Source organism: Nilaparvata lugens, chromosome 7, assembly GCF_014356525.2.
Source record: "Nilaparvata lugens isolate BPH chromosome 7, ASM1435652v1, whole genome shotgun sequence".
In the NCBI taxonomy this organism is placed as follows: domain Eukaryota; kingdom Metazoa; phylum Arthropoda; class Insecta; order Hemiptera; family Delphacidae; genus Nilaparvata; species Nilaparvata lugens.
This window is the reverse complement of record NC_052510.1, coordinates 62,634,607-62,650,744: the sequence shown is the minus strand read 5'-3', so window position 1 is coordinate 62,650,744 and position 16,138 is coordinate 62,634,607. Positions and strand designations below refer to the sequence as shown.

The following is a 16,138-nucleotide window of genomic DNA, read 5'->3' as shown; positions in this document are numbered from 1 at the left end:
TAAGGTAACCTTGTGCTATTTCTCTCCCAAATTTAGATAAGGTTACACAAAGTCCGAAATAGGTTGAGTCTTGTAGTTGTTCACTTTACAAAATTTTCAGTTCTTAATTATTTTCACAAAGTAGATTTTTATTGACCGAGCGAAGTGAGTTTTAAGATTCAAGTCGACGGTTTAGCATTTCTCTTTATGTTTAAATGTTTATATGTTGCGCATTTACGGCGAAACGCGGTAATAGATTTTCATGAAATTTGACAGGTATGTTCCTTTTTAAATTGCGCGTCGACGTATATACAAGGTTTTTTATGGAAATTTTGCATTTCAAGGATAATATAAAAGGAAAAAGGAGCCTCCTTCATACGCCAATATTACCGTAAAAATCAGTCTATAGAATTATTCATCATAAATCAGCTGTCTAGTGGACTATAATACTACCCGTTTAAAAACATCGAACATCTTGAAAATGTATCTTTCCATCAACGTTAGTAGACAGTATCTACTAGGTTTGTCTTTCCATAAGCTGAGGCCTATATGTCTAGTGGACTATAATACTACCCGTTCAAAAACATCGAACATCTTGAAAATGTATGTTTCCATCAACGTTAGTAGACAGTTGTCTACTAGCTTTGTCTTTCCATAAGCTGAGGCCATGATTTTAGTTTAAAATTAGTTTTAAATTAATTTTAATTTGGAGTTATTGATAGAAAACATTTTTTTCATTTTTCTTTTTTAATCTGATGATCAAAATTGCAACAAATATTATTGAAAAGAAATTGATTTCTAAAATCATGAAAAGTGAGAAATGAAGTTTGTAGGAAAACAGCATTATGGTAGTTTATTTTGTTAATTTCAACACACCGATTTTTCGCCAACACGACAACACAGAATGTTCTCTAGTGGGTTGATTGGATTGGCGTATCGACGGCAGCCAGACCTGATAACAGCGCTCACACTCACATTCCGGGACGACACGTCACGGTACGATAGGACAGAAAGCTCTATGTTTATTTAGGATTTTTTCTAGACATTTTAAATTGATAAGTTATTTATTAATTTTTGAGAAAACACAACAGGTCAATGTAACTTACTGAGCGCGAGGTCTACAGTTCACAGAGCTACTAGCTATTTTTCGACGTTGTCATGTTGGTGCAGTCGTCCCTCGTGCCTCTCCGCGCATGCCTCTAGACACCAGGTCGACGTGCAGGTCTCTATGAAGATCGCTGTTCCTGACATACCAAGGAGCATCCACAATGTTCCTTAGCACCTTGTTTTGAAATCGTTGTATGACATTCATGTTGCTGTCTTTGTTGCACCCAAAGTTGTATACCATACGTCCATACTGGCTTTAATATATATTTGTACAGAAGTACTTTGTTTCGGATTAAAAGGATGGAGCTTCTTCCGATCAGCCCATACAGCTTCTTATATTTGATTCCAAGCTCTTCTCTCTTCTTCTTGACATGGGCCTTCCAGCGAAGTTTTGCGTCCAAGGTCATGCCTAGATACTTGGCATCATTAGCATATGGTACAAATTGGTTGTTGATAGTTATTGGTATGGGCAGGTCCTTCTTATTGGTGAAATTGATGTGAATCGACTTTGCTTCATTCAATTTCATTCTCCACTTTCTAGTCCAATATTGAAAATGAACTTGAAAATCTTGATGTGTGTTGAAAATGGATGCAAAAATTCGAAAGCCCTCTAATTGAAAAAAATGTCGTCAAAATAGTAGAATTACTTTTATATAAAAACAGATAACCAGTTACTTAGCGTGCTTACTAGCGTGCAATTTTTTTACTGTAGAAAAATGTTCAAAGTGTATATACATATTATTTTTTCTTGTACACTTTTTAGAGAGTAGGCAAATTATTTCTACCAGTCTCTTCATTGTAAAATGCTATAGTGAGGTCCACGTAATAATGGCAGTGAAGAAAGATAGCAGAACAACGTTGCCGATCCTCTGTCTTGTCAATGCCTTCTATAGACGGTAGCTGATAAAGGTTTATTGATGTAATGTTAACAGTTCATTCTCGTTTAAAATAATCAATTCTATTTTATTAAGCAAGAAATTATATTTTTTAATAATTTCATAATGAATTTTCATAATTAGGATAGAATATTTTGTAAATTAATTATTAATTCTACATTGTTAAAAGATGATCTGGCAACAGAGCAAAGCGAGAAAGAGAGAGCGCTATCCGCTTTGTTGAATAGACAAGGATAGCAATATCATTGCTAAACAATAACTGCCATTATAACTTGGACATCACTATAGGGAAGTTTTAGCTACTGTTCGAAACAGAAATAAATCGCAATATTTTTCTATTAATGACCATCTACTGTAACATTATATTATGTAATAACTATTAGCTGTTGATTCTATACAGGGTGATTCTTAATTATGGTTGAATAATTTAATACGTGATAGTAAAGGTAAAAATGAGAAAAAAAGTTCTTATAAACATATATCCATAAACGCTTTATTAGCGAGCTATACAGGGTGAAAGATTTCGCCCGGAATTCAGTTCCTCTGGTGAAATACACCGATACTGAATTGTTTGGGGACTAGTTTTTGATAAACTTATGCTGGATTGATATGGAAAAATATCTGAAAATTAAATAAAACTAGTTTGGAAGCTGTAGTGTGAGAAGTTTTTTAGAAAAAAGTTGAAATATGCAAAAAATCTAAGTAGAAAAACACAGACTTCTACGTTTGATGCCCAATAACTTTCTTTAATAACCAGTAAACAAATAATTTTTTGCAATAAAAATTGTAGAGAATTTAATTCTGAAAAGAATTATGTAAGTTCTGTAAACTAAATTTGAATAAAAGTTGAATAAAATGTATTCTTATGTAGTACATTACACCACGAAAATTTGCTGTTTTATGAGGAGAGAACAAATAACTCATAGGTTGTAGCTGATTGCAAATAAAATATTCCTGTATAATAAGTAACCGGACTGACCTCAGGAAATTTTTTATTGGCAAAATATGTACAATTTTTCCTAAGGAAAAGATTCAAAGTAGTTACCAATGGAGTCGATAACACGCTGATACCGGATTTTCCAATCCCTGAACGCTCCCTGGAAGTCGGCAACCTACATGATGTCTTGAGCCCTCGTCGTAGCACGTTGAACGTTTTCCAGTAGTCCCCTTAAGTTGTCTCTTGATCTTGGGGAACAAAAATAAGTCCCGTGGTGCCATATCCGGGCTGTAAGGAGGATGTGGCAACGTTACCCTCGACTGTTTGGCCAACTGCTCGGTGACGAGCAGGCAGGTGTGCGACGGAGCATTGTCGTGATGGAGGATCCACGAATCGGCAATCCCCGGACGGACTCGATGAACCCGGGCGGTTAGTCGACGGAGCACCTCTCAGTAGTACTGGTCGTTTACAGTTTGGCCGGGTGGCACAAAATCTTTGTGAACGGCCAGTACTGCAGAGAGGTGCTCCGTTGACTAACCGCCCGGGTTCATCGAATCCGTCCGGGGATTGCCGATTCGTGGATCCTCCATCACGACAATGCTCCGTCGCACACCTGCCTGCTCGTCAACGAGCAGTTGGCCAAACAGTCAAGGGTAACGTTGCCACATCCTCCTTACAGCCCGGATATGGCACCACGGGACTTATTTTTGTTCCCCAAGATCAAGAGGCAACTTAAGGGTTCGCGGTTCGGGACTCTGGAAAACGTTCAACGTGCTACGACGAGGGCTCTAGACAGCATAGAGGTTGCCAACTTCCAGGGAGCGTTCAGGGATTAGAAAATCCGGTTCCAGCGTGTTATCGATTCCAATGGGGACTACTTGAAGATTCCTAAAGAAAAATTGTACATATTTTGCCAATAAATTTCCTGAGGTCAGTCCGGTTACTTATTATACAGACTCTGTATATCTCCATCAATTTTATCATTAGGATAACAAATCATAGATTTTTATATAATCCATTAATAAAATTCTTCTTTTCAGAGACCTTGATAATAATAGGATTGGAACACTTTCAAAAAATGCCTTCCAGGGAATGCCTCTCCTCACAATACTGTAAGTAGGCCTACAGTATATTAGCTTACTTTTCAAAGATTTATAAGTATGAAGATGAAGGATTAGTGAAGATAATAAAACCCTATAAGGTTTTCGTATTGAGTAGTTTCAGTGGAAACTGTCGTATTAAAAAATTAACTTCTACGATAAAAATTTAATTTGTTTGAAGTAAGGGAAGTAGTTTTATGGTATACATAAGGAAGGTAATCTGTCATTCAGGAAAGATAGTATAAGAAGATATGCCATGGTATAGGGCGTTCATGTTGCAAATTTCACTGCTAACTCAAGCCGATAGTCCTATAGTGAGGTCCACGTTATCAAATCAAATCAAATCAAATCGTTTATTGCACAAAAATATATACAGAATACAACTGAAAGGAAATTGACAACTTTGTGCTACACGTCGGCAAAAGAAAACTTGTACGCTGACGTGGAGTCTTAATATAACTTATTCACTTATACATTAATATTAATATATAAAATGATCCTACAATATTATAATATAGGCTAACAGTAATTAACATTCAACCAACTTAATATTCTATTCTAAGAAATAACAATAAATTAAAGATATACATAAAGCTGAATTTAAGATTCATACAACATCAATCAATATTAAACCAAATCATTAATTGAATAAAAATAATTTTCTTTCACCCAGGTATGGAAATCTTTTATTTTAGGCTTCTTTATCAACCATCCTCTTGGAACTTTATTATAGAGTTTATTTCTCAAATATGAAATACTTCTACGGGATAGGGTGCTATCAACTCTTTCAATTGTGATTAAGTTTTGAGCGACTTGTCTAGTTACTCTTTGAAAATTTTGAATATTTTTTAATTTGAGCACATGTTTCTTAATAGTCTTTAAAATGAACAATAAATTGTCTTATAGTGAACAGATTGGAATTTTGAAACAATGTGACACTTGGGAAATCTCTCGGATACCTCATTATTGTTTTGATAACTAACTTTTGTAAAACAAATAGAGGTTTTAAAGTTGAATCAAAAGTTCCTCCCCATATAGAATTACCATACTGAACTAAGGATTGGAATAGAGCAAAATAAACAGATTTTAGTAATTTTAGACTCAAAATACTTCTAAGCATGTACATTTTTAAATTGACCACCCTTAATTTTCTACAAAGGTAGCTAATCTGAGGTGACCAGCGTAGATGCTTATCAACAAAAATACCAAGATACTTGTAATTGTTTACACTCTCAATAACCTCATTGCAAGAATCACATGGATGGGTATTTAGAGTACATACTTTGTCAGAACATCTGTGAACACTCCCATGAGAATCAATGGTATTATTTTTCTATTGTCACCCGCGGTCGTATAGACAGAAACGTACCTTGAGCTGATAACTGGAGGTTACAAGCATTATTCAAACAAAGCCTGTTCATATCTAGATCTCCTCTTGTTGTTGTTGTTATAATGGCAGTGTTTGATTAGCAATGGTATTGCTATCCTTGTCTATCATTCAACAAAGCGGATACCTAGCGCTATCTCTTTCTCGCTTTGCTCTGTTGCCAGATCGTCTTTCAACAATGTGTAATTAATCCTATTATATTAAGCGAGAAATTTCTGTATATCTGTTTATATTTTTATATCTGGTTATCTGGTTATTTATGTTCAACGAATCTCGAAAACGGCTCTAACGATTTTTACGGAATTTGGAACATAGTAGGTTTATGATATAAAAATTCGATTGCACTAGGTCTCATCCTTGGGAAAACTCGCTGAACGACATTAAAAGGATAATTCATCCTTGGCTGAAACAGCTGAGACTTTCGTCGTCTGTGGATAGTAAAAAGTGAGCGAGTGATTCTGTGGGAAATCAAAATATCGCATCCCCGAAATTCATAAGCTGACGTATAGCCAGCTGTAAAATAGAAACACGGTCATTTTAGAGAATTGTGTTCTGTTTATCAATAAATAAAAATTAACGAGCGAAGCTCGGTGCCCCGATATTAATTAATTAACAAAATATTTCATCTTTCGGATGGACACGTTAAGCCGTCGGTCCCGGCTGCCTAAAAAGCAGTCGTTAGGTCATGTCAGACCCCCTGAAATTGATCAGTTGCGACCTGAAAACTCTGACACCAGACCTGAGCCAGCCAGGTCACTCGATATTATTTATTTATTTATCTTATTATGAAAATTCATTATAAAATTATTGAAAAATAAAATTGATTATTTAAAACGAGAATGAACAGTTAATATTACATCAATAAACCTGTATCAGCTACCGTCTATAGAAGGCATTGACAAGACAGAGGATCGACATCGATGTTCTCCCATATTTCTTTTCTGCCATTATGACGTGGACCTCACTATAGTAGTTGTTTTTGGTGAAGCTATGTGACGTTGGTGGTCTCTCATACTGTGCCGTTCTTACACTCTTACACTCCCAACAACACACTAATAAAAGACAGTAGTCGACAGTTATCGGATTGAGTTAAGAAAAATCAGCTTGAAATTTGGAACATCAACGACCTATACCATGCTCTATGGTTTCATTAATTCATGAAGGCTGAAATCATCATAATTTATGTAACCTCAATTTCAATTAAACAAATAAAATTTTTCACAGGTTCTTATCTAACAATAATATTGAATTAATTGAGGAAGATGTCTTCTCGTGTTCATCAAGTGTTCTAACTTTAAAACTGAACAACAACCGCCTTTCAAAACTCAATCTTCAAACTTTTGGAGGTCTTCTGGAATTGAATGTAATGTGAGTATCATAGCTAAATAACTGTAACAACATATACTAATAAGTAAATTATAACTAATAACAAAATAATAATCACAGATATAGTGAGGTCCACGCTATAACGGCAGTGTTTGATTAGCAATGGTATTGCTATCCTTGTCAATCATTCAACAAAGCGGATACCTAGATCTGTTTCTCGCTTTGCTCTGTTGCCAGATCGTTTTTTAACAATGTAGAATTACTAATTAATTAACAAAATATTTCATCTAATTATGAAAATTCATTATGAAATCACTGAGGAATATCATTTCTTGCTTAATATTTTAAAAGAGAATGAACAGTTAATATTTACATCAATAAACCTGTATCAGCTAGCGTCTATAGAAGGCATTGACAAGACTGAGGATCGGCAACGTTGTTCTCCTATCTTTCTCCACTGCCGTCTGTCTAACGTGGACCTCACTAGAATTATCTTGTATTATACAGTACCTACAAGTTTTAGTGGGTTCTTAACTACTAATAAGATAACTCTGTCTTTAATGAAACGAGAACGTGATGATATCTCAAATCTCCCTATTCTGCATGAATCAGCACAATATTGCCGATGCAATATATATTATTCTACATACAGTACACAGTTGTGCTATTCACACACGCACAGGATTAGTTGAGTAAACACTATTGCTGTGTTTATGGAAACAGATTTTGATGTTGAATGTGTCAGAATATACGTAATTTCATAAGAGAATGTTGATTGTAATCTATTGATTAACCACGATTACAGTACGTGACATATGAGTAATTGCATTGTTGAACGACAACTGTGCAGTACGTGATGATGATCCTCTTATATTAGGAATAAATCGTCCTGAAAATTGAAATAGGATTATTTATGGAGTTGGGCTGGAATCAAGCAATATAATCATATTTCATCCATAATTTATTTTATCAATAAGCTAGGTTGCATTACAAATCATACATTTTATCTCATCATCTTCCCATTGTATTTGAACATAGCTATCTCTTATGATCATAGAATATCAAGTTAAAGCTTACTATATAGCCTACTTGATACAAAGTTTTACTGGTATTCAATATTTCATTTCATTATAATTTGCCATTGAAATTTACAATTAATAATTTAAATAAGAAATAAATTGTCTTAGTGCCGGTTGCACAAAAGCCGGTTAAATTTTAATCGTGATTAAATTTTACGAGAACCAATCAGAGAAGCCATCTTATCAAAAAGGACTTCTCTGATTGGTTCTCGTGAAATTAATCACGGTTAAAATTTAACGGGGTTTTATGCAACCAAGCCTTAGTATTATAGTATACTAAAACAACTACTTAATAGTAGTTGTCTACTAAGACTACTTAATATAATTTGCGATTACTATAATATTTTGTTTTCTGTAAAAATCTTCAAGAAGTGAATGAAAATGTTTCAATTAATTTTCTGATATTTTGTAGATTGAAAATATATTTGAACTCTTTTCAGAGATCTCAGTTACAATTTTCTGACTTTGGATGATGAAAGTTTTCCACCTCTACTGAAGCTGGAGTTCTTGTGAGTGTTTTTCTTTAAATTACATTTCAATCGTTAAAAATGGTAATAAATTCAACAAACTATATTAATGGATTTTTTATAATTATTGTATTCTTTATAAATTAATGAGACAAACAAATTATTAGCCAGTCTGCAGCCTTACTTATCTCCAATGCTGAAATAATTCTATAAATGGAAGAGAAGGATGTATTGATGTAATATCCATCGTGAGGTCCACGTTATAATGGCAGTGGAGGAAGATAGGAGAACAACGTTGCCGATCCTCTCCGTCTTGTCAATGCTAGCTGATACAGGTTTGTTGATGTAGTATTAACTGTACATTCTCGTTTAAAATAATCAATTATATTTTATAAGGCAAGAAATTATATTTTTCTATAATTTCATAATGAATTTTCATAATTAAGATAGAATATTTTGTCAATCAACTATTAATTCTACATTTTTGAAACACGATCTGGCAACAGAGCAAAGCGAGAAAGAGATAGCGCTATCCGCTTTGTTGAATGATAGACAAGAATAACAATATCATTGCTAATCAAACACTGCCATTATAAAGTGGACTTCACTATAGTTTTGAGATTTAAGTAGATTAAGGATTTGCTTTGCTTTATTTTGTTGGATGGGCACTTCATAATATTGTAATAAGTAGGCTACTTTGCAATTACTCATCCAAATCTCAGTTGAAGATTGAAAAAAATTGTATAAATTAAATCTCATTACATTATTATCTATCATCTTATTATCTACCAGCAACAATTCAAAAGTCAATCACAACAGATGGACATCAGAACTGTGAACATTGAATCTTTGAAAAAAATATTGAGAGTCCCTAAAATAATAGAAGTAAAAATACTTGAACATAGATATCGTAATTTATTTTCCAGCTCTCTAAATTCAGTTATTAATTTTTTCCACTAATTCGTACATTAACATTCTCTCATAAGAGTTTTTGTTGCTTTTCAAAAAACAAAAATTATTTAAAAACAACATAATTTATACTACCTAAACTCCTATGAGGGTGTTTAATAAATGTAATAAAAACATAAATAATGTCAGATCATTGATAGTTGCTTTTTCATTATAAACTTACTGTATTTTATTGTGTATACTAGCAGGTAACCCGTGCCCCGCAAGGGTCCAATTGAAAACTTGACCTACTGAAATCTTTAAGAATTCAAAATGGGCTTATAACCATCTTCGGTAAATTGAGAACTATATGCTATATTTCAAGTTAATCAAGTTAGTTCAGACGTGATTATGGGCTATTTGTGAATCTCCTATCCCGTACGTGTATAAGCCAATTATTTCCTTTATTGTAAAATTATAGATTAGGCTATCTGTAGGTAATTTTGAATGTTTGATAATATGATTTGATTTTACTTATTTCTATAAATTGATAGAACGTTTTGAACGTTTTTTTTCATGAGAATAATATTTATTTTTCTATCCATTATGTTTCAGGAGACTTGAAAGCAATAAGATTCGATTCATCCATAGAGACACATTTGGTAACTTGGTTGGCATGTTACATCTGTGAGTATTGATATAACATATCATGAGTATTGATATAATCTTGAGATAAATACTGTAATCAAAGAGCTATAGTGAATAATTGTATAAAATCATAATTGAAATCATGCATCAAGGAATCTATATAAATATAAAAGCGAAATGGCACTCACTCACTGACTGACTGACTCACTCACTCACTCGCAGAACTAAACATCTACCGGACCAAAAACGTTCAAATTTGGTAGGTATGCTCAGTTGGCCCTTTAGAGGCGCACTAAGAACGGATTTGGAAAAATTTCCAAAGATACGCCCAAAATCAGCTTTATCGAGAACAAATGAACAGAAAATGTTACAATTTAGTACAGCGAACTTCAGCTAGGGTGTAATAATGTTGTGTTAGAAGGAATTTGCAATAACGTCAAAGATACGCCCAAAATCTGCGTTTTTTGCGCTTTCTCAGCTTTATCGAGAACAAATGAGCAGAAAATGTTCAAATTTACTACAGAAGCTCAGCCGGGGTGTAATAATGTTGTGTTAGAAGGAATTTGAAATAACGCCTAAGATAAGCCCAAAATTAGCGTAGTTTTCTGAGTTCGTTCATCAAGTAATAGACAGAAAATGTTCAAATTTGGTACAAAGGTTTAGCTAAGGTCTAAAAATTCTGTGATGAGGTGATTTTAATATTTCATCAAAGATACGCCCAAAATCAGCGTTTTTCCAACGTTTTTCTCAGCTTTTCTGCGTTTTCTTAGTATTTTGACTTTCTGATGGAATGAAGCATGCTCAAATGAAAAATGCAGGCGAGCGAAGCGAGCCCGCTGATCTCATTTTTGGACGATCCAGTCGGGGATCCAGGGGGCGGAGCCCCTGGCTAGACGGATATGGCGAGCGAAGCGAGCCTGATTGCTAGTTTAATATAAATACAATGTGCAATACGGTACCCAAATTTATTGATCTATGTTGATTTGAAGATTACAGTTAACATTTCGCAATAAAAAGGATTGAGTAGCTAAAATACTAAAAAAAAACTTCACTACGGTACGGTATGGTAGAAATCAAAATTCTACAATTATTTTATTTCCTCTTTCTATAAAAGTATCATAATTTCACTCGTTATTATTGTGATATTCTGTATTGTACTGTACTGTATTTCGTTCAGTTTTTATTTGAAATTTCATTCCAGGAATCTGAGAGAGAATAACATAATGAATATTCACAATGAGGCATTTTCAAATCTCAAGTCACTGGAGGATTTGTAAGTACAAAAAGATATTCTCAAAATTTGTCTTTTAACAAGAAATTCAAGATAATGTAATAATTTCGACAAGTAATTAAAGTTTTGTTATTTTAAGTATGCCGTACCCATTTCAATTTGTACGTCATCGATTTTTCACTCGTTTCAATCTCCATAATTTAAAGAATAATTTTATTTTTCTATTTCAGGGATCTCACCCATAACCAGCTACACATTGTTTCAAGTGGACTATTCAGCTCATTGAAAGCACTGGCTACATTGTAAGGAACCTTTAAATCAAAATCGTAATAGAATACGAATAAATAAATTACCTAGTAATATTAAATAAATCACCATCTTGAAATACAGTACAAAAATAAATAGATCAGTCGATTTTAGGCTCAGTTCAAACTGAAATGAATTTTGTAATCTCTCCTATCCCGGTCGTGTATTAGTGGGAAGGTGTGTTAAATATTATGTTATATCCTTTTCAGAGAATCGACAATTATTTGTTGAAACACCGCCGATGTATGCAGTCACATCACAATATTATATTATCTTTATTCTCATTAATTAATTTTTGTATACTTTGTAAAATTCATGAAAAAAAGAAATACAAATCTCAGTACCTTTTTGAATAATTTTATCACATGTTTCGGACATTAATGCCATTTTCAAGTGATTTTTGTTGAATAATTACTGTCATTCAATGTAATTTAGTGTAGGCTATAATAGCCAGTATATATATATTGTAACATACATAAATAAATAACTCTAATCTAATCTATTTCAGACGTTTGGGCCAAAACTTTAACTTGATTGTACCAGATGAAGCTTTCGTTCAGTTGAAGAATTTGTCATCATTGTAAGTAGCCTCCTAGTTTTTCAACAGCTAACTCAATTTGTAGGTGATTAATTCAAAATTCAGTTATCACATGACGTAGATAAAAGTGTTACAGCTGTATACCATAACTGATGAGTAAGTGAATTCATTTTCAATGAATTATCATTCAATCAATCATTGAATATCGGGGGACCGAGCTTTGCTCTGGAGTGTAAAAGCATAGAAAATTTGTAACGAAAGATTGAATTTATAGTTTATTTATTCATTTTTTCAGTCGTAAAATTATTCTCACAGTTATATGAGGAGGCACAACAGGCTTATGCCCAAAATTGTCCCTTTTCAAATTTATACTACAGTCTAAATCAAAATCCAGGTTAAGCTACTATCACTCATCAAAATAACAATTTATTCACACTTCAAAAAACAAACACATCATCAATTACAAATAGATATACTATGAATTCGATAGTTACTATTACTTACAAGATAGTTACTATCTTGGACTTTCTTAAGTAAACATGTTTTCTAAAAATAAGAGAAATAAACAAAAAAATATTTTTTCGCGACACTGCACAGAAAGCAGCTGTTTTCCAGTCCCTAAGTAGATCTGAAAGACATTGTTTGCAGACAACTCTCGGCTGACGTCAGAACAGGTTTCTTTCCGGCCTAGGCCGGAAAGAGTACCCTTTCCAGCCGCTAACATGGAACTAAGAAATGTGATCAAAAAACTTTTCATTATTTGTGTTCATTATTCAATAATTAAAACATTTATAATAATATCATCTTATTGTCATTTGAAAGAATAAAAAAGTATAAACTCAACCTCCCACATAATTGAACATCATCTTTTATGTTATGTAGACAAATCAGAATAAAAAATAAAAATACTTGGACAATTTCCTGATATTCAGATTACCTCAGATTTGCTAGATATCTATCACCTTCCACTTCTGCTTTTGGAAGTGCTTAGTAAACAACTATTCTCATAATATTGTTTATTTTTGTGTGTGGCGAAAAATAGCGTTCGCACCATGGGCAAAAATGTTTTTGCCACACTGCACAGAAAGATCCATTCCGAGCTGCTTTATATTAACACACTTTTTTATGTATTTAAACACGACATGCAGTCAATTATTGAGTAAATAATTAAAGACGTTCACTTACTGACTGAAGTACTTTCGATCATCTAGCGATGAAAATGATCTGTATAAAATGATCGCAAGATGATCGAAAGTACTTAAGTCAGTAAGTAAACGTCTTTAATTATTTACTCAATAATTGACTGCATGTCGTGTTTGAATACATATAAAAGTGTAAAAAACATAAGATTTCAAATATAAATTATTCTGTAATGGAGAATATTTTTTACTTTTATCATCAATTTATTATTATCATAAATAAATCTGCAAGTTGTTTATAAAAAATTGAGTCCTTATAGAGTCGATGTAAAAATTAAAAAAACTTCAATGTTTGCAGAAATCTTCAAGATATTGAAATCGACAACATTAATGTGGATATGCTGGATGGTCTAACTAATTTGAAATTTGTGTGAGTATTATATTATTGTAGAAAAATCTAGTTTATTCTATGACTTTATAATTATTTTGTACCCGAAATTATCAATGAATGCAATTAAACAGTGAAATAATGATCATTGCACGTCATAATAAATCCATTGTATCCAAAATAGCAGTGGCAATAATTTATATAATAAACAAATTGATTGATTGAGTACTTTATTCATGTAGATTACAACAATATATACTGGCTTATACACTTATATACAATAGCTTACAATACAGCAAAATTATAGATGAATTTACATAATATAGACTAAGAAAATTATTATTGAACTGTATATGATATGAAAAAAGCAATTTGTGATAACTATAGATAATATTGTTATGCATCTACATAAATTGGCGGAGCTTTGGACATATCAATGTCCATTCTTCGGAAAGAATATTCAAAATATCCTTCCCACTAACTCTCTACCAAAAGTTCTCACAAATGTGAGACTACTACTGCAGACTCATAGCACCTGTATCACGAGAAAAAAGTTGAATTTTCAATAATATTGATTTTGATAAATTGAGAAAAGAATAGGAACTGAAGCAAAAATGCTAAAAGTCCAGAGATTACTTGTTTAATTCGCAAAGAGAAATAATCACAAATTTATTTTGATAGGGCTACTCAAAAAATTGAATAGTGAATAATATAATGTATAAAATGAGGGCTATTATTTTTATTTATAAAATAGAATTTTAGTAAACACTAAGTAAATAGTCCAGGGACTTACACCAGCTGGCTGGTGAGTCTGGGTAGAGGTCAGGTCAAGCAGTTGATTGCTCAGATACGGCCACTTCAGGAAACATCTCCACACAATTGGACTCACAAATGAAAGCCAGATGTGTAAGCTTTGTAATCAGTCTGAAGAGACTGCCAAGCATATCATACTGGATTGCGAAAGACTAGGGGCTAGAAGAAGGGCTCTGTTTAGCTGCAGGTGAGGAATGGGATGTTAGTATAGAGAAAAAACTCCTGGACCTTGTAAAAGACACAGGTATTGGTTTGCCCAACTAACATACTTGGGACACACAGTAAGCTTCGGTTGACGTGTGAGGTTCTTTGAACCTTTGGATCTTTGAATCCATCCCTTCAAAACATAAACATAAACATAGTACACACACTGAAACAGTTTAGTGTAGTGTGAACACTGAAACTGGTTGTTATTAATTGTATTTATACTTTGACACTCTGAGAAATATGTTCCAAATGAAATCATTAAAAAAACAAGACGAGATGTTAAGTCTTTGATTTTTCTTCATAGCTTATCAAATAATAAAATAGTTCCCCCATATTTGCTTTCAAATGTCAATATTTATCTATCTACCATATCACGTCGTTCCATTTTCTCTTTTTTTGTGCCCCGTTCCAGAACTGTGAGTCACTATAATTCTCCAGTCAATAGAATTCAGACTTTTCAACTGTTTCTCTGGGCAACTGGACATCTTCTGGTTCTCTCGTGGAAAATTTTATAGAATATTAAACAGTCTATTTTGAGATATCCTTGCTCAGTCATATTATCGATTATTTATTGCTGTATATAGGTGTGTATCTATTGCACTGTTTACTTCTTACTCATTTTGTTGCTTCATTGGCAGGTATCAGTCCTCTGACATTCATTTGTTAGTTTTATCCATTCTTTGTAACATTTTTATTTTAATTTTAGAATCTTTTCATTTCCATGTTCTCTTTTATGGTATCTTTCTTGTATATATCTATTTTTTCCTTCTCTTGTATTTCTATAGCTTTTTTAACAATATTGCAATTGTAAGTTACATTGCTCATTGTATAATAATCTTGTATTGTTGTATTTGTGAAGGAGACACATTAGGGGTAACCTGTTGTCTCCATAAATAAATAAATAAAAAGTATTTTTAATCTATTATTTTCAAAAATGGGTACGGTACTATAATTATATTTTATAAAGGTGAATACTAAAGTTGCTGTTTGTTTACTAACTGTTGTGAATACAAAGAATTACTAGAGCCTTTCTGTCTTTTTCGACTCATGCCTAGTTTTGGTCGATTATCGCCATTACAAAATGTCAGAATGGATAATTTGTGTTGTGTCTAAAATAATATAAAAAAATGGTACTATAGTGAGGTGCACGTTATAATGGCAGTGGAGAAAGATGGGAGAACAACGTAGCCGATCCTCTGTCTTGTCAATGCCTTCTATGGAGGGTAACTTATACCGGTTTATTGATGTAATATTAACTGTTCATTCTCGTTTGAAATAATCAATCATATTTATTTTATTAAGCAAGGAATTATATTTTTCACAATGAATTTTCATCTTTGAGATATAATTTGTAACAGATTACTGTCATGAAATCCTTAGATAATATTATTTGAAAAACATTTACATTTTTCTCTTCTTGGTTTCACAGGTACTTCAAGAGATTCCATTACTGTTCTTATGCTCCTGCTGTTAAACAATGTTTACCAAATACAGATGGTAAGTAAAAATAATCATTAATTGACCGAGCGAAGTGAGGTCTAAGATTCAAGACGACGGTTAGGCATTCCTCTTAATGTTTAAATGTCTAAATGTTTATATGTTGCGCATTTACAGCAAAACGCGGTAATAGATTTTCATGAAATTTGACAGGTATGTTCATTTTTTAATTGCGCGTCGACGTATATACAATGTTTTTGGAAAT

The 16,138-nt window shown here is 32.8% G+C and overlaps 1 protein-coding gene across 1 annotated transcript in view; it reads left to right on the top strand.

Annotated features, from left to right (window-relative positions):
• LOC111049673 (relaxin receptor 2) overlaps positions 1 to 16,138 on the top strand; it is a 52,434-nt gene that overhangs the window by 18,850 nt on the left and 17,446 nt on the right. Inside the window, exons 6-14 of the mRNA XM_039433355.1 lie at positions 3,960 to 4,031; positions 6,631 to 6,774; positions 8,252 to 8,320; positions 9,782 to 9,853; positions 11,016 to 11,087; positions 11,276 to 11,347; positions 11,860 to 11,931; positions 13,387 to 13,458; positions 15,866 to 15,933. Coding sequence (XP_039289289.1) covers positions 3,960 to 4,031; positions 6,631 to 6,774; positions 8,252 to 8,320; positions 9,782 to 9,853; positions 11,016 to 11,087; positions 11,276 to 11,347; positions 11,860 to 11,931; positions 13,387 to 13,458; positions 15,866 to 15,933 — 713 coding nt within the window. The remainder of the gene's footprint in view (positions 1 to 3,959; positions 4,032 to 6,630; positions 6,775 to 8,251; positions 8,321 to 9,781; positions 9,854 to 11,015; positions 11,088 to 11,275; positions 11,348 to 11,859; positions 11,932 to 13,386; positions 13,459 to 15,865; positions 15,934 to 16,138) is intronic.